Source organism: Myxocyprinus asiaticus, chromosome 41, assembly GCF_019703515.2.
Source record: "Myxocyprinus asiaticus isolate MX2 ecotype Aquarium Trade chromosome 41, UBuf_Myxa_2, whole genome shotgun sequence".
Taxonomy (NCBI): domain Eukaryota; kingdom Metazoa; phylum Chordata; class Actinopteri; order Cypriniformes; family Catostomidae; genus Myxocyprinus; species Myxocyprinus asiaticus.
Window position 1 is genome coordinate 17,826,976 of NC_059384.1, and position 27,504 is coordinate 17,854,479.

Sequence of the window (27,504 nt, forward strand, 5' to 3'; positions counted from 1 at the left end):
CTTGGTGCAACGAATATAACAGAATGTGTTCTTGCACTAAAAAAGCTAGACGCAGTGCAATGAATATAAAAGAATGCAGGTGTCTAGAAATGCACTTTTAAAGGTTGATGTTCCTTTTAACCTGACATTGAGTCTAAAAAAAACACTGCATTCCTGCACAAGTTGCTAAAAAAACAGCAAGATATACTGTAGCTGTACAGTATAAGACGTCCGTCTAACGCATGTTTAGCAATTGATAAACAGTGCAAATGGACGCCAAAACGTGTTCAGTGTGAATGGCCCCTTACTCCAACTGATTTTTTTAAGTTACAAGTTCTAAATGCTTTCAAATTAGTAACGGGGGCTTAACTAACTCTTTTAAATTAGTAACGATGGCTTGGCCTGTTTTATAAGCAAGACATTTAAAGGAATAGTTCACTTCAATTACCCTGATGCCATCCCAGATGTATATGACTGTCTTTCTTCAGCAGAACACAAATGAAGATTTTTAGAAGAATATAGAGATCTGTCAGGTCCTTATAATAGAAGTACACAGGTGCCAGCATTTTGATGGTCAATAAGTCATATTTAGGCAGCAATAAAGTAATTCACATGACTCCAGTCGATCAATGAATGTCTTTTAAAGCAAATCGATATGTTTGTGTAAAAAATAAATCGATAATTAAAATGTTATTAACTTTTAAAAAGAGCTTTCTGCCAGCAGCTGACAAAAAGCGTGACTTAAGCACGTCGGCAAGTTCATGCGAGAATTCGAAAACGGTGCTTATTTACAACAGAAGAACGAACATCACAAGAGAGTTCGGCCATTTCAAACTGCATCAGAGCCCTGGATGGAAGCGCCGAATTAAGGTTAAAAACTATCGATTCGCTTCAGAAGACATTCATTGATCGACTGGAGTCATGTGAATTACTTTATTGCTGCCTAAATATGACTTGTGGACAATCAAAGTGCTGGCACCCGTGTACTTCTTTTATAAGGACCTGACAGATCTCTATATTCTTCTAAAAATCTTCATTTGTGTTCTGCTAAAGAAAGACAGTCATACACATCTGGGATGGCATCAGGGTAAGTGCATAATGAGAGAATTTTCATTTTTGGGTGAACTATTCCTTTAAATGTCTTGTTTAGAAACAGGCCAAGTCATCTTACTGATTTAAAAGACTTAGTTAAGCCCCTGTTACTAATCTGAAAGCATTTAGAACTTGTAACTTAAAAAAATCAGTTGGAGTAAGGGACTGTTCACATCGAACACATTTTGGCGTTACTTAACAGGAAAAATTCACCCAAAAATTATAAATCTCTAATCATTTACTCACTCTTATGCCATCTCAAACTCGCATGACTTTTGCAGAACACAAACGAAGATATTTTGATGGATATTGTCAGGATCCTGTCACTTTGTCAGTCATGTTTTTAGTGGTGACAAGATCCTGACTGTGTTTTCATGTTCGGAGCGTGGTGTCTGGGTCCTGACTCAGCCTAGTTCGGTTTCTGTTCTGGTTCGGGATCCGGACACTCATGCTCCATGTCTCATCTTTTGTGAGCGCATGGCTTCGTGTTCGGTCTTCTTGCCATGCGCTCTTCTGTCAGTCTTGTGTGTTGTGTGAGTGCACATGGCTGTGTTTGGTCCTTCATCACCATGTGCACTCGTGTCTGTTTTAGTCACGTGTGTTAACACATGGCTTTGTGTTTGTCTGCGAAATGCTTCCCTGACTCCACCACCTTGTTACCCTCATCACTCTCCCTCGTTTAGTCCTTGTTATGTTAATTATCTTCACCTGTTCCTCATGTACCCTACCTGTATATATTGTGCTCCTTTTCCTCTTGTGTTTGTCAGATCATTTTGTTCTCATGTTCAGTAGGTGTTTTGTTGCTCTGTCTCCAGTTCGGCTTGTAATTTGTTTTTCAATTTTAAGTTCTTCGATGTTTTTTTCTCTTTGTTTTCTCCCTTGAGATTGTTTTGTTTTCCCTGTTTGTATTACTTGTTTAATAAATCTTTATTTTTTGCCTCATTCCTGCCTTTGTGTCCTCATTCCTGATGCAATTCCTGACATAACGATCCGACCAACATGGACCCAACAGGAATTATTTTTTTCTTTTTGTTCACCACTTTTCACACATCGCAGAGCCAAGCAGGCTAGGAAGCTCTTCAGACTGCAGCAGAAGGAAAAGTCGTTGAGGGGGTATACATTGGAGTTTTTGGTGCTGTCCTCGGATCAGGGGCATGATCAGGCCGGCCTTATTCATCTGCTTAAGGCTGGTCTGAATGAGCCCATCAGGTCTTGTGTCCCAGAGACAGGTGAAGGAGGAAGTCTTGCCGCTACGATCAAGTTTGCCTTGAAATGGGAGGAGCCTGTGCCTCGGAGGACTTCCTTCCTTCATCCCAGCCCGAGTTCAACGATACTTCCTCACCGGCCGCAAATGTGGCTGACCGCCAGGAGGCGGAGGAGGCAGCTGCTGACCGCCAGTAGGTGGAGGAGGCCGCTGCTGTCTGCCTGGAGGTGGAGGCTGTACCAGCGGCCGTATGCCAGGAGGTGGCGGCCGTTCCTACTGCAGTGTTTCCAACTGTCTGGAGGAGGAGGACAAGGATCCCCAGTCACTGCCAGCATTCACGGCCGCGGAGGCCATTCCCCAGTCACTGCCAGTGCCCCCGATCACAGCAGCCATCGAGTTCCCTGAGGCCGTTGACGAGCCTGTCTTGTTCTCTGTGGCCGTCGACGAGCTTGTTCTGTTCCCTGAAGTCATTGAGTTTGTCCAGTTCCCTGTGGCCATCAACGAGCCCGTCCAGTTCCCCGTGGCCGTCGACGAACCCGTCCAGTTCCCTGTGACCGTCGACGATCCTGTCCAGTCCCCTGTGATCGTTGACAATCCTGTCCAGTCCCCTGTGACCATCGACAATCCTGTCCAGTCACCACCGGTCACCATCCAGTCTGCCCAGCCAAAAACCAACTTGCTCTGTCCGCTGTGGATCGCCAGGAGGTGGAGGAGCCCACTGCTCTTTCCACCCACAGGAGAAGAGGGGTCCCCTCATCAGCGTCTGCTGCAGCATTCCAGGAGGGTCCGAGCCTGCTGCAGATACTACCCAGCCTGACCCTTTGCCTGTGGCCTCCGGTTCCTTCTCTGGATCTATCCCGGCCTTCCGGTCCATCTAGGCTTCTGAATGCTCCTCCGGTTCCACCCTGGTCTTATGTGTCACCCCCCTGGTTTCCCCCTCCCTCCCTTAGGTGGTACTTTTTGTTCCTCTGGTCCTGCCCTGGTCTGTGCCTCCAGCCACATCCTTCATATATTCTTACTAAAACATTTTTCTTTGTGAGTGAACAAGGTGTGCAAAAACTACTTCACTTATTTTTTGGAAACCAGATGAATATTGCATCATACTAAATTATTAATGTGGAACCCAGTCAAGTTTATTATTATAATATAATACTAAATTATTATTCTTTCAGGAAAAGATTTGTTAAAGATAAATTAATATATTTCTGTCCTATTTACTTCGCCCTAAAATGGGTTTTTTATTTTGACACTGCAAGTGCGGTCGTGTTTATTTCACCTTCACTAGGAGCTTTTAATATGGATCAGGAAGTGCAATGTTTGTTTGACAGTTATGAGTTTCGCATCTTGTGAACCGCTGTCAAACTCTCCTTTTCTGTGCCGCGTTTGTAGATTTGTATAATAACTTTATAGCAGTCACTAATGTTTGGAATTGTGCGAATGCTTGAAACTGCAGTACTTCACAGTGAAGTTTAACTGCACTACAAACACTAGCCCATGAGCTCCGCCGCCCTCCGCGTGTGCACACAGATCAGCGTGTCGCCGGTTCATTCTGAAGCGCACACAGACCATGTTTATCTGTCTTTAATCGCAGCAGTTAAATAATCACATATGATCATATCTCCATTTTGATGTTATTTTGATTAATTATACAGCCTGAAAGATCATAAAATTAGTCTACTGATGCACTCTATGAAACTTAATGGCCAAATAAAAGGCTCATTAAAATCATTGCGATATTCACGATATTGTTGAATTTTATAACATTAGCAAAATCAATGCAATTATATCGTGGGTATTCGATGTATCATCCAGCCCTAGTCTGGACAAAAGACTGTTGCTTCATAGTGTCAGACCTAGTCGGTACATGGAAATTAGAATTAGATTCATACAGTGAAAGTGTGTGTGTGTGTGTATACCTCCCAGCCCTCAATATGAGACTGCAACTCTTCTAGCACCTCCAGTTTTTCCATTTGTCTTTTAGCCTCATTGATACTGGAGCAAACAGCTTTCATCACCTGCAGTGACTCCTGCACCAGACAGAAGTCATTGTGTTTCTTTGGGGTTCTTTTCAGCAGCTCCTGAAGATTCACACAAAACACAAACATTAAGCATTACATTTCATGGTTTCTACAAGAAATAAGTGGTATAATGACAGAACACGATTATCTTGTCATATAATACAGTCCTTTCATGAAACAGTATATTTATCAAGTAAATGTAACTTTTAAACAAAACTTGACATTGACAGATGGAAACAACAAAGCCGCTACTTTGCCAACTGCTTTTTTGCAGTTTTTTGTAGGCCTTAATTTTTTTTTTTTTTTTTTAATTCACAAATCTTTAGATTTAGGTTTGCACAACAAGCATGATTGTGAACTTTTCTACTGCATGACGGGGTATGCTGAGGAAGATGCTAATCTCCAAAACAAGTGTAAACATAAGGGTTCTGCCTCATCAGTTTAAGGCTGCCACTCACATTTACATTTGTAAGACATCTGAGCAACCACAGATGCCTATCACTGTTATTTAGCAAGAGGAGCCATGGTGACTCTGGCTGTGAGAAGCTCAGTGAATACGGCAGAAATTATGGTGTTATTAAGTGAACTAGAGCTTGAGGGTGTTTTTTTTATTTTTATGTTTTTGGTTCAAGAGCAGCCACGAAACATTAGCAATGAGGTTGGCAAAAGATGAAACTCAGAACTTCAAAAATGGTTTGTAAAGATTGTGGTTGATTTTCCAGCTAAATACACAGTGAAATTCGTAAAAACGCTGACATTACACCAAAAGTAGTGTTAGAGTTTCATTGATTTGTAAATTAACTTTGAGGATGACACCGGCAAAGATTAAAAAAGGGCTCTTATGAGGGTAAATAGGACAAAATGAAACTGGTTTCAAGCATTCCTGGGTGTAAAAGTCTTCAGAAAAGCATACTATTCATATTATGTCTACAGTATGCAGTATCAATACTGTGCACAGTATGTGAATTCTCCATATGCATGGATTATCCAGGTAACCTATTGCATTTGCCAAAATATAAAAATTCTGTTTCGCACAATGCAATGCGCTTGATTTGGCCTTCCATTTCCAGTGTGGCCTTCCATTGTACCAGCCGTGACATTTAAACAACTCTTCTGTTTTTAACACACTATTTATTTGGAGTTAAGACATTTTTACGATTGGATGAAATTCTAAATAAAATGGAAAAATTGGATTTAAAAAAATAGATAAATAATTTTTATTTCCAATATTAACTGGATGCCATTCACTGAATTAAACATGCAAAATTAAAATTTTCATTGTTGCATAATGCATACTCTTTCATACTGTTGCATACTGTTATAATTAAACATACTACTTACAAAAAAAATGCAGTGAGCAGGATGCTAGTATTCCACTCTAGAAATGTACTGTAAAATATACTCACTCTCAGGAGTAATGGGTATTTGCAGATCCTCTGGATGGGTGCAACCAAATAACCTTCCAAGGAAACCTCTGTGTTTTTCCGGCCGCCCAGCAACATGCAGTTCTTATGAGATAAACAAGCAGACGAGGTCATAAAAGAAAATCAATTTAAAAAGACAATTTGGTATCTTTACTAATGCTTCTTCATGGTGAGCTTCATGGGGAATCTCACAAGGCTGACACAATGGAATGTTTCGCCCCAAGGTCACGGCCATAAAATTGCCATTAAATCAAATTCATTCAAGGCCATACGGCTACCCTGGCACAAGTTCAAAGACTTACAAAGCAGTAAATCAAAGAGTACCCACAATCCCACCATATATATTACCAACATAATCATTTTCTGCCAAGCACATCAGTGATTATGTTTCTAATTTTGTCTTAACATCATTCATTTATCATTTATCTTCATTTAAGAAGCATAGAATGCATTACGAGCAGAAAGAGCTTAAGTATGTTTGTGATAAAAAGCAAGATAACTGATGTTGATGTGTAGACAACAACATAAAGCTTTAAAAACGCAAAAGGGCAGCTTGTTTTACCATTTACAATTAAAAAAAAAAAGTCTAAGACCACTACTGAAAATTGCTTCTGTTTTGCATTTTTCTATTTTAATAGAAAATATATTATCAGCACGACGATTTTTGCAAAAAGTTGAATAACATTTTTTTTTACATATCAGAATATCAAAATGTCTTAATATTTGGTATGTCCCCCTTTTGCTTTAATTACAGGATGCACTTAAGCTGGCATGGACTCCACACAAGTTTGTGCAAAACCTGATGATCAATGTTATCCAAGCATGATTTGAGAATGTTCCAAAAACATCTTGTGATGTTACTGCATGCTTGGGTTTGTTTGTTTTTTGTACAAATGTGTTAAAGGGATAGTTCACACAAAAATGAAAATTCTCTCATTATTTCCTCACCCTCATGCCATCCCAGATGTATGACTTTCTTCTGCTGAACACAAAGATTTTTAGAAAAACATTTAAGCTCTGTAGGTCCACACAATGCAAGTGAATGGTGGCCAGAACTTTGAAGCTCCAAAAAGCCTATAAAGGCAGCATAGAAATAATCTATACGACTCCAGTGGTTTAATCGATGTCTTCAGAAGCATAGGTGTGGGTGAGAAACAGATCGATATTTAAGTCAATTTTTACTATAAATTCTCCTCCATGCCCAGTAGATGGTGATACACACGAAGAATACACATTTCCAAAAACAAAAGAAGAATGCGGAAGTGAAAGTGAAAGAGGAGATTTGAAGTAAAAAAGGACTTAAATATTGATCTGTTTCTTACCCAAAATAATCATATCGCTTCTGAAGACATGGATTAAACAACTGGAGTCATATGGATTACTTTTATGCTGCCTTAATATGCTTTTTGGACTTTCAAAGTTCTGGCCACCATTCACTTGCATTGTAAGGACCTACAGAGCTGAAACATTTTTCTAAAAATATTTGTTTGTGTTCAGTAGAAGAAAGAAAGTCATACACATCTGGGACACATCTGGCATGGCATGATGGTAAGTAAATGATAAGAGAATTTTCATTTTGGGTGAACTATCCCTTTAACATGGTCAATGTCACAAATGTTCTTACATTTGTTTAGGGGTCTACAAATAGTGCAAAATCATAAATATTTCAAATTTTTTTTATGTCATTTTACTTTTCTTTGTTTTAAATTTTTTAAATTCCTAAATCTTTGATTATTTCCAGGTTTAAATGAAAAAAATCACAGATTTTCAATGTGGCCTCAGACATTTGGACCCTACTGTAAGTGTATGTATTACTGTGTATGAACTGTAGTGTAACAGAGGGGTCAGAGCTTGCTTGCACTGCATTATGATGACAGAGAATTGAAGGACACTGCACTGCACTGCACATTGCATGGGCAGAGGAAATGAATTTGTGTCGGACTCTCCAAGGAGCTCCCATGTTTCACAGGAGGTCATAAGATATAATATAGTATTACACACACATGCCACTGGGCCCTCAGTGTAAGACCTGACTTTGGCATGGACCAGCTTATTAACAAAGGTGTTCCTCCTTAACATAACAAGCTCACAGTCTAGAGACAGAAATGTGAAATATGTCTGACAAAAACATGAATCTTTATTCATGTATATGAATGCAAATGAAGGGTTTGATGGAGGTTAGTATTACAAGCATGTCAAGTGTAGAGTAATTGTCTTAGGCTGGTTTGAGCTGTTTTTTTCAGCCAGTTGTGTATGACTAGAACTTTTATTATGACCTCTAGTGGGATTTGACAGATGTTCATGTTTTGGTTTTTGTAGTGTTTGAGAGAGGCAGCGAGAAATGTCTTACCAGCAGAAGTGCACGTACTGTCCTGATCTTATTGAGCTCCAACAGAAGCCTCTGAGCTTTTTCGTGGTTCCCACAGTACTCGTCATAAATCTGAAACCTTCCTCTCTGAGGAGATACACAGACAAAAAGACAGCGAGTCACATACAGAAGGTCAGCTCTGGTAGGCTCTTTTGAAGCTGCCTATGACTAACCACTTTTTCTGAGATTTTACCCCTCATGCCCTTTAGAAACCAGCAGTCTCTGAGGTTTTGCCCAGAGGCAGAAGGAAGGCTGTCAGATCGAATGCTTTCACAACAAATTACTGCCTCCAACCCAAAACTATCACAAAACTCTCACAAACTAAAATAAAATAAAAACACCTTTTGAACTCACAAACACCCTAAGTGCCCTAATGCCCTAAGTCCCTTCCACAGAGACAGGAAGGCAAAGGATATTTTCTACTTATTTTTAGTCTGTGAATACAGTTTCGTTTATACAATCTTAATAATCTAATAATCAATACTACTTGAACTGACCTCTGACTGTGATTATGGATGGTCAGCAGTTCAAGGTGAGTGCGAAAATTAAGATGTTGGCCATGTGGAATAAATTGTATTTTTTATGGAGAGTGTAGACGTCTCTAATGAGGTCGTTGCTCTTGGTCACAAAAGGTTTGAAGGCACTGCATGCTAAATTGAGATGAGACTTATTGTAGACATTAACAGTAGTAGTACACACTACTATTATGGGTCATTCTTCCTGCTCTGATGGAGGTCTTTCAAAGAATAACACTGTGGTTTGATGTTACAATAAAGCCCTGAATGATTCTATACCAGATAAAAAGGAATATGCACACCATCAAACATTTTTTAAATGCTTACTGAGCATGTTACTGTAGAGGGAGGGTGACAGAGAAAACCATGTAATGTAAGACATTCATAAAAGGTATTTTGATAACTGTGAACTATTACACCAGAAATGGACAATGGAGCTAATGCAGATGCATTAGCTAATTTCAATCTGAACTATTATTGTTATAATTAAATCAAGGGCTGTCAATCAATTCAAAAGTGTAATCAAACAGATTACATGATATGCTGAATAATTAATCAAACTATTCACACATAATCACATATATCAACATTTGCTGACCCCTTCATTCTGCTTAATTCTGATGTGCTGCGGCTAGCGGTGTTTGAATCTGTACTGATTGAACGGCTCCTTACTCCTTCTGTACTGCCTGTTCTAGGTGTCACTTTGATTCCCATTGTCTGTGAAATGTGATATATAAATAAACTTACCTCGTCTTGCTTAAGTAATAGAAGTTTTGTGGTTCGGTTTATTTAAAATGGGCAATATACATAAACATGCCTTGTCTTGCCTATGTAAAAGTGGATTAGCGGTAAATGTTTTAAATTAATTTTATTTAATTGTAATTTTTTAGTTGTACCAAATTACAGGTAATTTGTTACATTTATAGCCGTTTAAATCATAAATTTCAATAATAATCTTATTAAAAATATAATTAATTTTAAAAAATGTAATATTAATTTAGTGTTTTATAGAGGAGAGTGTGTGTAATACAGAGAGAGAAATACAGCATGATATAGAGAGTAAAATAGGGCAAAAGACTCACAAAGTGCAGGAAGCAGCGGCCCACTTCATGATACGGGTTGGGGTCAGGCTGTAGCAGCTCCTCCACCATCGACAGGAAGTCTCTGTGCACTGACAGGATCTCTTCCAGGTTAGAAAACAGCACCTGCAGGGAGGACGCATGGAAACTTTGACTTACTGACTAAGAGACATTGTCTGGACATGGAAAACCAACAATGCAAATACTGAGGAGGAGGATGCCTTAAAGAAAAATGTCTAGAAGTGACTGTGACTGCATGACACTCTTCCAGCTCAGAACCTCCACAACATACAAAAATCAGCGTACAGTATATATGAACAGGCCAGCTGTGTGCTATAAAATACAGTGCTTATAGGCTATTCAATAACCGTGGCCTTTGTGTGACCCTGGGTCAGCGGGCAACCCGTACACCATGTCCTCCAACACTGATGTTAAGACATATTACAAAACATGCAGACAGTGGCCTGCGCTTGTTTACATGCCAGAGTCAGCTCTGGAATGACATGAGGGTAAGTCAATGATAACAGAATTTTCAGCTATTTTCAACTATTTATCTATTATACAATATATATAGTAATAACAATATTAACTTTGGGCTTGAACGCACCCCTCAAACCAGTTAAGTGTCCAAAACTCACCTTGACAGTCTCCTCTGTGATATTCTTATCGATTTTAGACACAGCATACTGATTAAGGCGATGAAGGAGTACCTGTTAGAGACACAGGAATAAAGAGAATGTAAATAGTTAACAAAAGCAACCACACTGTCTTTCTACAGTAGGGCTGAAACGATTAGTCGACATTATCGGCAATGTCGATAATAAAAAATTGTCGACAAACATTTTCGTTGTCGAATAGTCGTTTGATCTCATTTAACATAACAAGAGATCACATTAAACTCTAATGATGTCGTGCGAGAGCAGCTGACTGAGGAGAGGAAGAATTACACAGCTCACAAACCAGATGCACTCTAAACTTTCCAAACAGCTTCAGGTGATGTAGATTGCAAAGCATGAGGGAATTTTAATGCAAAAATACAAAATAAGTAAATACAGAAGCACTCTCGTTGTGGAACAAGTGGAGCTGGAGCTGCTGCTCCACTGAAGCAAAAAAAGCTTGTTTTCCAATATAAATATCTAAAACTCCTTTAAAACAACGTACATTTTCTTTAGCAGCTATACAGCAGAAGAAAAAATTGTTATCTGAGAATGTTGAATATAATATTAAAAATACAAATATTTTAAAATATCTAAAAATCCTTTAAAAAAAGATGCATTCACCTGAGAAGCAGCATATAAGATATTTAGACTTGCTTTAAGAGAACAAATCTTGAATATAAGTATATTTTGTCTTTACTGCACTCGCAGAAGTATAACCAAGTGAAAAAATACACTTATATACAAAATACACTTTTTTTAAGATACATTCTCTTAAAGCAAGTCTAAATATCTTAAACGTTGCTTCTCAAGTAAATGTATCTTGTTTTAAGGATTTTTAGACAATTGTAAATGGAAAACAAGACAAAAACACTTGATAACAAAAGGATTTTTTGCAGTGAATTTCTTTACTGAATTAAACTTAATAAAAAGTTGGGGTTTTTTCCCTTTAATTCAGTGAATGTCATTTAGAGGTATTTTTAAAAGATGATTTTGTCCTCTTTATTGTTAGTAAGCACGTTTAATAAAGCCTTTTGAGTCAGGGCACAAGCTGAATAATCGGTTAAGAGCTAATGATTAGTTGAATAATCGTTCTAATAATCGTTAGATTAATCAATTATCAAAAAAATTGTTAGTTGCAGCCCTATTCTCCAGTGCACGCTTATCTGTCTGCAAAGGACAACGTTGAATATCCAGTTGCACAATGCTGATGGAGGGGCCCCATATGACAAATACTACCACAAATTGCAGACAACTGCAGCCAACACTGAATCGTTGTTGGAGAAATTCTATTTCTCCTCCAGATCAGGGACAACAAAGCATACATAAAAAATGCAATGCCCAAGGAGAAAGGAAAAGGGAAAGATGCCTCAATCCTAGGTGTCTGACAAAACAAAACTAGTAGTGAAAACAACAGGAAGGAAGATGGGATATATTTGCCAAAGAGACAGGAATAAAATGAATATAGTACATTTCTGAGGTTTGATAAATGGATGTGTCCTCAAGTCACTTCACATGAAGGAAGACGGTCTAAAATTTAAGTAAACACAAATACATTTCTGAGCACTGTAAGATCTCTATTTGAAGGGGAGAATGCTGACATAAGGATTTTTTTTGTTTCAAAACAGAGTTAATCTATTCACATTAGAGCTGTCAGAATTAACAAGATAACGCTTGGATTCATTTAAATAGTTGAATGCGTTAATTTTTCTTAATCACAATGTAAGGCACATTTTAATTACCACAGAAGCAAGTCAAGTCTTAACTCTAACAAAAACGCAGAATGAGACGTTTTTGTCTGCAATCGCTTTTCATGTGGAGATTAATATTGTGGAGGTTGAGAGTTTAAGAGATTTAATGCCCACTGCAATGAAAACACAAACTAGTTCTTTCAGTTAGTCAAACTCCCACTTAAGATTTTGGGAAAAGTTTAATTTAGTGCATTTCTATCTTTATACTGTGGAAGGCTTCGTTTGGAAAATGTTAATAAAGCATTATACTGTTAAATGTTCTTTTGTTTTCTTTCCTAAGATAGAAATACATGTATTTTGACAGGAAAAAAGTATATACAGTATACTTTCAAAATTCAGCACTTTCAAAATCTGCGATTAATCGAGATCACCTACAAAAAATTATGCGATTAATTGCGATTAAACATTTTAATCAACTGGCTGCCTGAGATAATTGGACTATCATGTCTAGATTATAAACATCTCAAAGCCAGACATAAAAGCATGATATCTTGGTTACAATTGTGCATATTGTTGATTTTTTAACATTGGAGGGGCAAAGTTTTGAAAAGCAATCACTGTTGTACATTTGAGGGTAAAATGTTGAAGATTTAATCATTTACAAAGCTTTGGAAGAAAAGCAGTTGTCACTGACCTCAAAGACTATTTTGAGGCGTTGTCATTGTCTGTAAACAACATAGAAACAATTGCACTTGGCCTTACAGTGAGGCAATTGAGCTGAACCTATGAGGAAATGTGAAGGTATTTATAATGGAAAGAACATTTTTGGGTCCAAACGGAAAAATCATTTATAAGCAATACAGTCTCATTCTTTCCTTTCCAATTGTTGAAATTTGTATAAATGTCATAAACTTAAATCCAAAACCTTTCAAAGTAGCATACCTCCTGCCATTTCTAATCCATATTTAATATGTGCTTGACATTTTAAAAAAAATTTGGGATTGAATGGGAGTCTATGGAATTTTTACAACTGACATTTCAGCAGTCAAATAAACACCTTAGAGCAGACACAGGTCACACAACACATTTACCAATTAAAAAGGTATGAAAACAATTTAAAACAAAGGTTTGTGTGAACTATACCTTTTCAAAAGCCAAAAATCTGCCAAATCTATGTTTTAGATATCCTCTATAAAAAGGCAGATTTTTAATAGAATGAAAAACAGTATAGGCCTACCTTTTGTCAGCATTCAAAAATTCATCTTCTCATTCTAACTAATCTCAGTGTTTTTAAAGACAGTACAATAAGACAGAGGAGTTCCAGCATCAGTAGTGGGTGAGCTCATGAGCTGGGAAACTAGAAGACACCCCACTGCTTTAAAGATGCTTCACAATATTACTCTGTCAAGCCAAGTGACAAATCTTAAATCAGACAGCTGTGCACACAGCAACCCATATTTTTACTTTCCACACTACCAAAAAACTATCAAAAAGCACCATGGAACTAACATGTTTTTTGGACATGTACCATAGTGATAGTATGGTATTCTTAGACCTACCTTGGAGTGCTATGTAAATATCATGGTATATGAATATAGTAAATAGTGTACTGAATGATATCAATCACCATCTGATACTATCATGATACCGCCACAGTACTTTTTTGTGAGGGCAAACCCTTTCCTGTTTCACACTTTTCTTAGCAGAGAATGACTGGAGCAGCTAGTAGGTGCTAAAAAGTTGTTAGCTAAATGAGGTGAGGTCTTGTAGGAGAGACATTGCATTTTTTTCCCCTATTTTTGGGATGTGTACCACTCTTCACAAGCATCAAGAATAGATTTAAGTATAGCAATTTTGCTGAGAGAAAAACAAACTACTCTACACTTTAATGACAGTACAGAAAATTAGGCATTTCCTGTTAGCATATCTGTCTAAAGTCTGATTATCATGACTGTGCTGTAAACAGTTAATCCACACTACAGAGTGAGTGGGCAAAGAACCTCACAGCTCAACTTAGTCTGATGAATATTGGGCCAAATAACCAAAGAGAGGCTCTCAACTAGCATGCTAATCACACGGAGCCTGATTGTGCTGATTACGGCTGAGAACTAGCCACTTATATATCTAACTGAAATTAAACCGTTTCAGAACACTCTCCAAACGAAAGAAGGAAGAAGGAACAGGGTAAAGGAACCTCTTGATTCCAACTCAGCTACGTAATGAAAGTCTGTGTGGCAAATGCCTTGGTGTTGATTTTGTTTCTGTAGCTGTGTTTCATGGATACTCTGGCCTCATTAGCAAGTCTAATGCTCATGCATGTGGAGTGTCTGTGGAGAGCACCTTGTTTTGGCTTGACAGTGCTTCTGGCCAGTGCTAACTACATGTAGCTTCAGTTTACATTTGCATATTTTTCTGTGTCATTGGAGCTTTGGATCAGAATTAGTCTCACTGCAAATAGTGCTTGGTTAGATTGATTATGTAAAGCATGTTTTTTACTTTACAAAGTTTCTTTCATTTGTATTCAGTTCCTCAAAGACGTCTCCTCAATATATGCTGAAAGGTCTTACATATTACAAATGACAGTCTAACAGAATGCCTATCCAGCACCAAGGCTGGGCAGTGTTGGAGCACTGAGAAGGTTAGGGTGGGAAGGTGGATGTGGTCCAAGGAGACTGGAGGGAAAAAAAACAACTTGCCCTGTTTCAAAGAGCACCTCACAAGCATCTAGAATTAGCAACCAGTCCAAAACACTCTAGTAGTGGTCAACCAATATATCGCCGAGGCTGATAAATCAGCTGATATTCTGACTTTTTTAATTATTGCATCGGCCGATAAATTTTCCCATTTGGCAGATTTGTTTCTCGAGGGCCTGCTTGCATGTGAAGCGACTGAGACATGTAACCGACCAGTCATGGTTCGTTTTGTCGTTACGTGCCATCATGTTACTACAATAATAGACCGGTGTGCACACAGTCTCATTTAAACGGTCCACATATCAGAGCCGCGGCAGACGCATTTGAGCACATAATTTTAAAGAGTTTCATTCTCCCTATCTCTCCTCAACAGTTCCCTGTAACTTTAAACTGTCTTGTCTAATTATAAAAAGGTAAATATCAATAAAACTAAAATCATATACCATCTGCAAATATGCGCATATCCCGTTTAAACAGATGTAATAAACAAACCTCACAAAACTTGAGCAGATCCAGCATCCTGTGGAGAGCTCATTTATTTACCTCTACAGCATGTATTCTATCAGCCTTTCCTCAACAGTTCCCTGTAACTTTTAACTTTCTTTTCTAATGATAAAAGGCAAATATCAATAAAACTTCTATTATATACCATTTGCAAATACGAAGATATCTCGTTTAAACAGATGTAATTCACGAAACTCATGAAAATCCAGTGTTTTCTTCCCGTCAAGCGCTCATCTAATATCTTCCTCTGAAGCATGTCTTCCATCAGAATCAAAAACTTCAGGATCAGGATCAAATGTTCCTCTAATAATTCACAAATCATAATGGTCACTCCGTGGCAATCCAAGCAGGTGATCCAGGCCGCTAACTGTCAGGAGATTGCTGCTCGCGCTGGATCCGCACGAGCACATAAGTGCAACTTCATAGTAACAGCGCTTCACGTGTGCTATGAGTAAATGTCTTATTTACTATGCACTGTATGTACAATTGATTCGATTAGGTATTTTTTTGAGAAAATGCGATTGCTAATGCACATATGCCATCCATGGTTGCTGGACTACTGTGTGTACTGTTATTTCCTTTTCCTAATATATTAACAAATTCTTCATGTGCAAATAAATTACTAAAATTTTATGACTAAAAGAAACTGCTATCTACCATTTAAAATACAATATCATTTTTTAGATTCTTTTTTTTTTTCAAAGTAAAAGTTTTGTGTGAAATTTAGTAAATATAGTGCTAAATAAGAATTTAATAAAAGAATTTAGCAATTTTATGTTTATGATATTTACTATATTAAATTGTGTGATATATCTGCATTGTATCGGTCTATTAGCCACCCTGCTCTCTGGATATCGGCATCAGCCATTTAAAAAAAACATATCGGTCGACCACTACACTCTAGTTCATTCTCTCATAAACATACAGAGACAGATATACACACTTGCTTACTTCTACTGGCCAGTAGATTGTCTTCTACAGCTCCAGATGAAAGTTTGGCACAGCAATTCCAGCCTTTATTAGACAGAGGCCAGGTGACCAAATAGCCTATGAAAGCGCTCAAAACCTGCTCCCAGAATTAGTGTCATTCTCACACTAATATCTTACCCATAACTATAAAAAAAAAAAAAAAGGCAACAAATTTTAACTTTTCCAAATAGCCCAATTTCTATTTACACTCTCTCTATGGAAAATTGTCTCAGATGGTTTGATTTGAAGAAGGCAGACCTAATCTGTCCCCTGAAATAGGGCTGGTATAAATATAAATTTCAGATTAATTGTGATCTACATTTTAACAACCCCAATATTGATTCTTAAAAATCCCAAGATCGATATTTTACTTTAACTTTAAAGTTTACTTCAGTTTGTGTATGTGTGTGTGTGTGTGTGTGTTGATTATTTTATCTGTTAAATCAATTTCAATTTCAAAATGGAATCTGAATTGATATATACCCAGATGAATCAGAATCAAATTAAAATGAATTTAAAATTAAATTAATTGAAAGTCAGTAACTGTAATCTGATTACAAGAATTTAAAATGTAATGCATTACACTACTTTTTACTAAAAGATTAATTAGATTACAGTAACTAATTGCTTTGTAATTGGATTACACCCAACACTGATCGCTACCCAACCCTACACTAAAACACCTTGTCTTAATGCTGTGTGAATAAACAAGTAAACTCCAAAACATTTTTCTTAACATCAATATAACTAATTTCCTCATACTGAGAATCATCAAGTCTCACATACTTCTCAGCGACAGACACCAAAACCAGAAACACTTAGGCCCTAATTATTCTATTCCACCAGACTGCTCTGTCATTTAATAAATCCAGTGATTCATACCTATTCTATAACATATTAACTGCCAATTACTACAAAGTTCCTTATAGATTGTAAAATTTGAGCCATGACTGATTTTTCATGCACATTTAAAACCAACAAACTGATAACACCATAATAACCCCAGAGTACCCAAGTTTTTAATCAGTTTGAGAATGTTTGTGTGTATGTGTGTGTATGGGTGTGTATACATAGGCTGTTATCCCACCTGCTTTTTATTGCTTCCTGGAAGCAATAAATGTATGGTTTTATATGCGTTTTTGCATGGGTCTGAATATGTTTATGCGTATGTGGACATGTTTGTTCACAATCCAGCTGAGGAGACACATTGCCCCCCAAACTCACACAAAGTGGCCTAGACTCATGATCTGTTTAGTTCCCATGTGTGTATACATTTGCATGTGTGCAGTCGAACAGTGGCATAATGCCAATGCTTTATTTTAGAACATTGATTTAGTGCAAATTTGAATGTCGTGGCCCTGCCTGTTTCCTTTGTGACAGGCCACAGCTTTGTAATACCATTCACTGTTTTGTAATAGCAGATTCCAGCATCATCTCATCTAAACACAGACTGTTATGAGAACAGGGAAGGATAGCTGCTCCGAAATAGACAACTGACAGAGTTCACACACAAGATTTTTGGTACAAACCATGTTTCCTCCTGACACAACTGTGTATGACTGTGTAGTCGATCGAGAGTGGTTATCTGAGTTAGCGTAGCCTATATGTCAGCTCGAACCAGTCTGGCCATTCTCCGTTGACCTCTTATTAACAAGGTGTTTCCGTCCACAGAACTGCCGCTCACTGGATGTTGTTGGTTTTTGGCACCATTCTGAATAAACTCAAGAATCACAGTCGAAATCACTGAGATCACATTTTGTCCCCATTCTGATGGCTGATGTGAACATTATCTGCAGCTCCTGACCCATATATATGCATGATTTTATGCACTGCTGGCACCTGATTGGCTGAATAGATAATCGCATGAATAAGTAGGTTTACAGGTGTTCCTAATAAAGTGCTAAGTGAGTGTATATACACAGGCCAATCCAAGACTATTTATCGTACATCTCCCCCTTTTTCTCTCTCTCTCTGACTTCAGTGCCCTCTTAATGAACACTGACCATTACAGGGTCACAGAATGGAAATACTGCATGACGTTTGGGGTCAATCACAGGTAATGTATGCTGTACTTTTCGTGCCTGCTGAAATTAAGATGCTCTCCATTAAAAACATAATTCTGTGAATTGCTTCTTTGTTCAAAGAACATTCATAATGGTGCTAATTGGGCAGAGCTTTAAATCAGTCTGTGAAAGTAAACATTCAGTGTCTGATGGGTTTACCAATTTTAAAGCACAGAATTAAAAGTCTGAGTGAAAATATCCATGCTTTATGGATGATAAAAATAAATGAAGGGATAAAAGATAATTATAATTATTTCAGTGCTGGGGAGATAAACTCATTCACATTGTTTATTGTAAAACTGCAACACTGCTTAGTGAACGAGACGAGACAACCTGACTAATAACTGCACTATTTTGTGTTTGTAGAGTGTGAGACATGTAATGAACCTGTATGTCACTTTCAGACACAACAGAAAGAAAGGAAAATGTTTGTCCACTTGACTGAGTCACATTTTTGTGCCTACAAAGCATGCCGATTATATAAATCCTATTGGAATTATAATGGCTCATTTAATAATTAAATGTGCACAGTATTTTTTTCCTCATTAAAAGCTTTTTACTCCTAAAAAAATAAAAAATATGTATAAAATCATAATCACTCACTTAAGATGAAAACCACAGTCATATCAGTACCCTTTTAAAAGCTGTTTTATTCGACATGGAGAGGGTCCCCTCATGGGGGCTGCCATGTAAGGATCACTTGACCAGCAAAATACTACTTGATTAATCTCAGTAACCACGCTCATACTGGACACTTTCCCTCTTGGATTAAATTAATCTAGGCTGAATTTGCAAGGTAAAGTTCTACAATGGCATCTAAAACTGAAAAAATACTAATTTAAAATGATGCTGCATCAAAGGCACTAGGGCTTTGTTCACACTGCAGGAAAAATCTGATTTATTCTCAAACACAATTTTTTTAGACTGACTATTCAAACTGCAGGTTATATGTGGACAGGTCAGATTTTTTTCTGTTCAGACAACAGTCACTTTTGCTAGTACGTACATGTTTGTTGTCATAGTAACGCTGCAAACTTTCGTATTCACCATGCATGAGAGTTTAGCAATGGCCGCTGGACAGTATCAAATATTACATTAGTCACAGACAATGGCTTAAAAATGAGAGAGTTGGCATATGCAATGTTTATTGCTGCTAGGGTTTACAACGGTCCAGTTTTAGCCGATCTGTCTTGTATATTATCCCATACTGGATGCCTGTTGTCCTGTATTTTAGCGGGTAGCGAAGCGTTCCGTATTCACGTGCGTCATTCAATAACTTATCGCACTGTGGTGGCTCGCAGTTGGTGCGTGTTACAGCACCTTAGTGTATCTCTTTGGGTGAGTAAAGCCAATATCTGTATAATTTTAGAGGTTTGCATTGCTTTGGCTGCCCTGTAACATATACATGACACATGGGTGCATTCCATTGAGAAGTGATCATCCCAATGCCCTGTTCCCCTCATAGACTTCCACTGTCGGAGGGCTGAAAGGTGTAATAAAACGGTCATTCTGAACTCCCTTTTTAAGTAATTTTTTATTGAAATTTTTCTTGTAATGATCCTACAGCGAGGTCGTCATTATTGCTTTCTTTTCTTAGTGCCCTGTGAAAGCATCATTTAAGCTGTTTGGAACACAGTACATGTCTTCTCGTCAATTCGTCGTGCACAATAAATGATGAAAAAAACATAAAAATCCGATCTGACCGCTCAGACTAAAACACATTAAGAAAAATCTGATTTTTATCAGATTCCAAACCACCTACAAATGTGGTTTGGATCAGTCTTGTTAAAATCAGATTTTTTTTGTTTTTGTCCTGTTTAGACTACAAAAACCTAAACAGATTTGAGTCAGATAGGCAAAAAAAAATCAAATGTGAACAAAGCCTAGGTGTCAGTCTAAGTCCAAGTCAACACCTTGAGTACACCTTTAATGGTCTTTAATTTCATCTATCTGTGTGTGTTTGTCATCATAAGGCAGGGGCAAATAGACTCTGCCCTATCCATTCATTAGTAGTGCATGCTAATGCAACCCTCATTATACTACATATTACTATTGCTATTTTTAAAACAATATGCTATTTCGGAAAGTAATTCATCCCATATATGGAAACGAGGCCTCCTGCAGCTTAATTGGTAGAGCATGGAGATAAAAAATACTGTGGCAGTGGGGGCGTGTTCGAGCGCCTGTCCGGAGAGAGAGAAAGCGGTAAGGGTGCTTACACCTGAGCTAAATTATGTCTAACACCTGTCACTAATTCCAGTGAGCTTGGAGAGAGCGGAATATAAACAGCCACGCCACCGCCAGAAGGGAGAGAGTTTGGCACGAGAGTCTCATGGTGAAGCTACTGAGTTTGTGACACTACAGAGTTGTGATAAAGACTTTGTGATGATTAAGAGGCTGTGACTAGGAGCCTGTGACACTAAAGAGTTTGTGAAGCTGAAGAAGCTACTGTGCCAGCAGTGACTGTGTTATCCCTAAGTTTGTGATTAAAAGCTCACCTGAGACCTGAACCTTCCTGTCCCAGTGACCTCATTCCCTCACTCTGGTGCCGAAACCCGGGAATCGAAGTACGCCCCATGGAGTCCTCCCAGGTGGCCAAGATCCTCCAGTCCCTCGCCAGCCTGCATCAGTCCAACCAGCAATCCTTGCTTGAGCTACGCCAAGACCAGGAATGACGGTTTTTTGAGATCCTGCGAGCTCAAGCAGAGGACCGGCTCGCGATCCGGAGCCTCCTCAGCCAGGAGAGAGAGCAAGCAGTGACCCCGGACCACCGCAGCCAACTGCCTCCCCCCCACACTCCTGAAGATGGGCGCGGAGGACGATGCCGAGGCCTTCCTCGATTTATTTGAGAGCACCATGGAGATCTGGGTCTGGCCACGTGACCAGTTGGAGGCCAGGTTCCTCCCACTACTATCCGGGGAAGCCCAGCTTGCGGCCCAACAGTTGCCGGCGGCTAATCTCCTGGCCTATGACGACCTCAAAAAGTCCATCTTGCAGCAGGTGGGTCGTAGCCTGGAACAGTATTGCGAACTGTTCCGGACATTGAAGCTGGGGAAGACCGACCGCCCATTTGCCTTTTCCCAACTGCTCCGAGACACGTGCCCGAAATGGCTACTGGCAGGGAATCGTAATAACATTATCCTTCCCAATCATAGATAAATGTAATGAAGCCCACCTGCCCACATCGCTCAAAAACCTTTTTATTAAAGGGACGAAACTGACTAAATCACACAAATTTGCTGGGAATAAAACACTTAATGCCCTGTTAGGGCCACTGGAAGGCACTTGGCTGAAAAGCCGTTACTGGGCAGTACACTGTCAGAGCCAACGCTTCGGATTTAGACCAATTAACTCTGTATCCTGAGAACTTAGAAAAGGAATTAATGTCTATAGTGTCAGAGGATACTGAGGACCAGTTGGTCTCCATATAAACACTGATTTCAGCCTTTAACATTTGTTGGAATTCAGGATTTTGCAAAAAGGAAACATTAAAGCACCAACTGTATGATTTCCTTTTCTCCATATGTGGCAACACCTCTAAACTCACCAGGACATGATCTGAGACTAAAATGTTTCCAATTGAGCAATCAACAACAGATGAACTTAGATACATAAAAAAAAATCTATTCTAGAATAAATCTTATGGACTGATGAAAAAATTATAGTCCCCACCAAATGGGTTCAAAAGTCAAATGGGTTCAAAAGGGTTCAAAAAGATTTTTACACATCGTTTGAAGCATCAGTGTTGCTCTACGGGGCTTGCACACTTTTGCTTCACTATGATCAAGGCTGAGTCCATCAAAAGATTAAAGTCTCCTCCAATATTATATCATGAGGGGTGCTAGTGGCTTGCAACATCCCTTCAAGATCTATAAAAAAGTCCTGATCATCAACGTTAGGTGCATAAATATTAGCCAAAATAAGACTTTGCCCCTGAATTTCTGCTAAAACAATAATGACTCTTTAATTTATAGATTGTAAATTATCTTTACTCTGTTTGAGACATTTGAATTGTAGATGCTTAGTTATCAGTGTAATGACTCCCCTGCTCTTACTTGAGCCAGCACTAAAGAAAACATGTCCACCCCATATCTTCCCAAGAAAGATGCGTTTCTTGAAGAAACACTATATCATATTTCTTACGCTTAAGAAGAGAAATAATCTTCCTTCTTTTTATGGGGTGCCCCAACCCATTCACATTCTACGTAGAGAGAGACAATCCACTCATATTAACATTTGACAATTTGACATATGTGAAAAAAATATATTGTGTCAAAAACTAAATTATAAAGACCACATTAGTGCAACAATCAAACCCCGAACTTCCCCCAGAACCAAACAAACAGAAAAAAGAAAAACGTGCACATTAACCCGCGCACAACAGCGCCAACTGGCGTCCATTCCTCTAAACTCAAACAGTCCATGCACGCCTATGAGAGCCCCCGTGACAACTTTGCCATCGGATTGCTCAAATCCGGTGTTTCTATACAAATTTTGTGAGACAGAGTTACACAACAAAAGATAATTTATAAAACAAACTCCAGCCAATAGGTGGAATAAACACAAAGAACGTGTAGACTCATCCACATAACTGTCCCGAAGGTGTGTTATTCCTCAAAACAAACTCCAGCCGTTAGGTGGAACCAGCACAAAAAGAAAAAAAAAAGGCACTCAGTTTCCTCAGACAGTCAAACGAATGTTCAGTGAGCCGGCCCATTCGGCTGCTACATGAGTGCAACTAATGACCATATCACTCCAGTGTTTTACAAGAAATACTCCAGCTTATGGCCTGTTATTTCAAGCAGATTCGGAAAGAGCCCGTCCAGGAATTTCACCATATCCTGACCCTCTTCGCCTTCTGGAATTCCGATGATTCTGACGTTATTCCTCCGGCTACGGTTCTCCATGTCCTCCAATTTCTCCCAGACATGCTCCAAATCCACCTTGGTCGCTAGCGGATTAGCAGCTAATTCCCTCTCCGATGACTCCAGATAATCGATCCGTTTCTCATCGTCCTCCACTCTTGTAACCACCTCAGAGAACTTTGTCTCCATGGCAGTAATCGATTGACATATTACAGCAAGATCTTCCAAGTCAGCAACGACCTTCATCGGCATTGCCAACATGTTCAACATTTCTTGCCAAATTTCCCTCATTTCTCAGACCAAATTGACTCTCGGGCTCGGGGCCTTCTCAGGGGTATCAGCTTGAGCACATAAGTGTCTTTTAATGTCTCCAGAGCCCGAGGTTTTTGAATTCTTTGACATATTGTCCTCCTTGAACAGTTATGGAACAGTGTGTATCGAATCTCACCATTTTATGTCATTAATAGTGTTAAAACTAGCAAAGTGCGCAGAGCTTGCCGTTCTCACGTCCAAACCTCGCATGGCGTCATGTGACTCCTACAATTGCTATTTTGCTACAAATTTTGCCTGGTGGACAATTAAACGGGCAACAACAAAAAAATCTATAGACTAACATTGACAGAGAGACCCAAGCCATATCTAGGGACCAGAATATCATAGAGACTTAGGGCTGAACTCTTAGGACTCTTTTGGCCAGTAAGCAAATCCCAAGAACACCCTGGCAATTGCATAGCAAAGATCTGGCAAACACCCAGAACACCCTTGCATCATGGTGATGAATTTTGCATGAAAAACCACCAATAACATTTTCTTCAGAAAATACAAACAGGTTTTCGCAGTTTTCCAGAAAAATGATGAGAGCCAAAGTCTTAGACTGGTCTCCACCTTCATGCACCCACAACAGTGAAAATGACCTGTGCTCTTCTTCCTGTGAAAGAAAAACTAAATTTACCAAGGACAATTTCTGTGCAACATCAACAAGGCTGCATGTCATGCGGCTTTCTGCTTTGTGCAGCATGAGCAATTCAAGAGAACAGACTACACCAACCCCAGTGATGCTGAAATAAAGACAGCATGTGAGAGAGAACAGATGAAGAACAGGCTTTTCATATTGGATCATAAGGGGTGGATGTCAAAAGCCTATGTTTTATGGTGGCTAATAACACCATCAGGACCCATCCGAGCCTCCAAAGACCCCAACAGGAAACATCCACAGGAAACGCTTACTAAAAATACATGCCCCAAGGGCTACATGCTGGTTTGGTACATGCTAAAAGCCATGCATGCATGGACTTTATTATTAACAAAAAAGGGTATTTTTTCAATATTTGTTTTCCTCCACAAACACCCACCTGTCTGAAGCAAATAACTGCCTTCATGATGTCTCTTCAACCTCTGACAATCAGCAACCAAGACCTCCACCCAGCAGGAAAGGCTACCGTAGATGGTCACCAGCATATGTTGCATTTTGGATGCTGGTCCCCAGCATGGGATGATGGTGTGCTGGTCCTTGCTGGAAAAAAACAAACATCTTAAACCAGCCTACGCTGGTTTTCTGGTCTTAGATGTTCCCCCAGCCTGATCTGCTGGCTGGCTTTAGATCGGATTTGGGCACTTTTCAGCTGGCCAGGCTGGGAGACCATCTTAAACTAAGCTAAGCTGAGACCAATTTAAACTGGCTAAGACCAGCAAACTAACTTAGGCTGGTTTAAGATCTTTTTTTAGCACAGGGTGTCCAAGCCAGGCTGGGAGACCAGCTTAAACCAGCTGAGACCAACTTAATTTAGCTATGACCAGCAAACAAGCTTAGGCTGGTTTAAGATGGGGTTTTTTCAGCATGGGGTGTCTGAACCAAGCTGGGAGACCAGCTTAAACCAGCAAAGACCAACTTAAACTTGCTATCACCAGCAAACTAACTTAGGCTGGTTTAAGATCTTTTTTTAGCACAGGGTGTCCAAGCCAGGCTGGGAGACCAGCTTAAACCAGCTGAGACCAACTTAATTTAGCTATGACCAGCAAACAAGCTTAGGCTGGTTTAAGATGGGGTTTTTTCAGCATGGGGTGTCTGAACCAAGCTGGGAGACCAGCTTAAACCAGCAAAGACCAACTTAAACTTGCTAACACCAGCAAACAATCTTAGGCTGGTTTAAGATGTTGTTTTTCAATATGGGGTGTCTAAACCAGGCTGGGAGACCATCTCAAACCAACTAAGACCAGCTTAAACCAGCTGAGACCAGAAAACCAGCTTAGGCTGGTTTAAGATGTTTTTTCAGCATGGCTGTCTGAGCCAAGCTGGAAGACCATCTTAAACCATCTAAAACCAACTTAAATTTGTTAAAACCAGCTTAGACTGGTTTAAAATATATATAGTTGAAGTCAGAAGTTTACATACACCTTAGCTAAATACATTTACACTCAGTTTTTCACAATTCCTGACATTTAATCGCAGAAAACATTCCCTGTCTTAGGTCAGTTAGGATCACTACTTTATTTTAAGAATGAGAAATGTCAGAATAATAGTAGAGAGAATGATTTATTTCAGCTTTTGTTTCTTTCATCACATTCCCAGTGGGTCAGAAGTTTTCATACACTTTGTTAGTATTTGGTAGCATTGCCTTTAAATTGTTTAACTTGGGTCAAACATTTTGGGTAGCCTTCCACAAGCTTCTCACAATAAGTTGCTGGAATTTTGGCTCATTCCTATAGACAGAACTGGTCAGGTTTATAGGCCTACTTGCTCGCACACGCTTTTTCAGTTCTACCCACAAATTTTCTATCGGACTGAGGTCAGAGCTTTGCAATGGCCACTTCAATACCTTGACTTTGTTGTCCTTAAGCCATTTTTCCACAACTTTGGAGGTATGCTTGGGGTCATTGTCCATTTGGAAGACTCATTTGCGACCAAGCTTTAACTTCCAGGCTGATGTCTTGAGATGTTGCTTCAATATATCCACATAATTTTCCTTCCTCATGGTGCCATCTATTTTGTGAAGTGCACCAGTCCCTCCTGTAGAAAAGCACCCCCACAACATGATGCTGCCACCCCCATGCTTCACGGTTGGGATGGTGTTCTTTGGCTTGCAAGCCTCACCCTTTTTCCTCAAAACATAGTGATGGTCATTATGGCCAAACAGTTAAATTTTTTGTTTCATCAGACCAGAGGACATTTCTCCAAAAAGTAAGATCTTTGTCCCCATGTGCACTTGCAAACAGTAGTCTGGCTTTTTTATGGCGGTTTTGGAGCAGGGGCTTCTTCTTTGCTGAGCAGCCTTTCAGGTTATGTCAATATAGGACTCATTTTACTGTGGATATACTGTATATACTTGTCTACCGGTTTCCTCCAGCATCTTCACAAGGTCCTTTGCTGTTGTTATGGGATTGATTTTCACTTTTCGCACCAAAGTACGTTAATCTCTAGGAGACAGAATGCGTCTCCTTCCTGAGCAGTATGACTGCGTGGTCCCATGGTGTTTATACTTGCATACTATTGTTTGTACAGATGAACGTGGTACCTTCAGGCATTTGGAAATTGCTCCGAAGGATGAACCGGAATTTTTTCTTGGCTGATTTCTTTTGATTTTCCCATGATATCAAGCAAATAGTTACTGAGTGTGAAGGTAGGCCTTTAAATACATCCACAGTTACACCTCCAATTGACTCCAATTAGCCAATTAGCCTATCAGAAGCTAATTGGCTAATTGCCTAAGGGTTTGACATCATTTTCTGGAATTGGAAGCTGCTTAAAGGCACAGTTAACTTAGTGCATGTAAACTTCTGACAAACTGGAATTGTGATATAGTCAATTAAAAGTTATACAATCTGTCTGTAAACAATTGTTGGAAAAATTACTCATGTCATGCACAAAGTACATGTCCTAAACAACTTGCCAAAACTATAGTTTGTTAATATGAAATCTGTGGAGTGGTTAAAAAATGAGTCTTAATGACTTAAGTGTACCTAAGTGTATGTAAACTTCTGACTTTTTGGTACAGGGTGTCCAAACCAAGCCTCTAAACCTCTAAACAAGCTTAACCAGCAGGTAAAACAGCCAAGTTTTGCTGGTGAACAGCATTGCTTTACTAGCCCACAAGCCAGACCACCATCAAACAAGCACCAACCAACATAAACCAGTGCTGGTCTTTTCAGCAGACAAAACAGAACTTGGTTTATAGAATTCAATGCATGCAGAAAATGTTCAAAAACTAAAAGAAACTGTATATTGTACAGATTCATTGAGACTTCTTTGATAATAATTCAGAATCATGACCTTGAAAAAAGGGCCATTCTTGACACCTCTGTCCCTTCTATGGTTCTCATATGACCCCTAACTTTTTAATCCTACTACAGCTGAAAGAACGACATGAGGAACGATGGCTTAAGGGTC

The 27,504-nt window shown here is 39.0% G+C and overlaps 1 protein-coding gene across 4 annotated transcripts in view; it reads right to left on the reverse strand.

Moving 5' to 3' along the window:
- Nucleotides 1-27,504, reverse strand: part of LOC127432055 (phosphatidylinositol 3,4,5-trisphosphate-dependent Rac exchanger 2 protein-like) — a 238,069-nt gene that overhangs the window by 172,268 nt on the left and 38,297 nt on the right. For all 4 annotated transcript variants that reach the window (XR_007895679.1, XR_007895678.1, XR_007895680.1 and 1 more), the window contains exons 2-6: nucleotides 10,318-10,389; nucleotides 9,683-9,805; nucleotides 8,068-8,172; nucleotides 5,700-5,801; nucleotides 4,192-4,353 (exon numbers count right to left, since the gene is read on the reverse strand). Coding sequence is in view for 1 of the 4 variants with exons in the window: in XM_051682838.1 (XP_051538798.1) it covers nucleotides 4,192-4,353; nucleotides 5,700-5,801; nucleotides 8,068-8,172; nucleotides 9,683-9,805; nucleotides 10,318-10,389 (564 nt within the window). In the remaining 3 variants the exon portion in view is untranslated. The remainder of the gene's footprint in view (nucleotides 1-4,191; nucleotides 4,354-5,699; nucleotides 5,802-8,067; nucleotides 8,173-9,682; nucleotides 9,806-10,317; nucleotides 10,390-27,504) is intronic.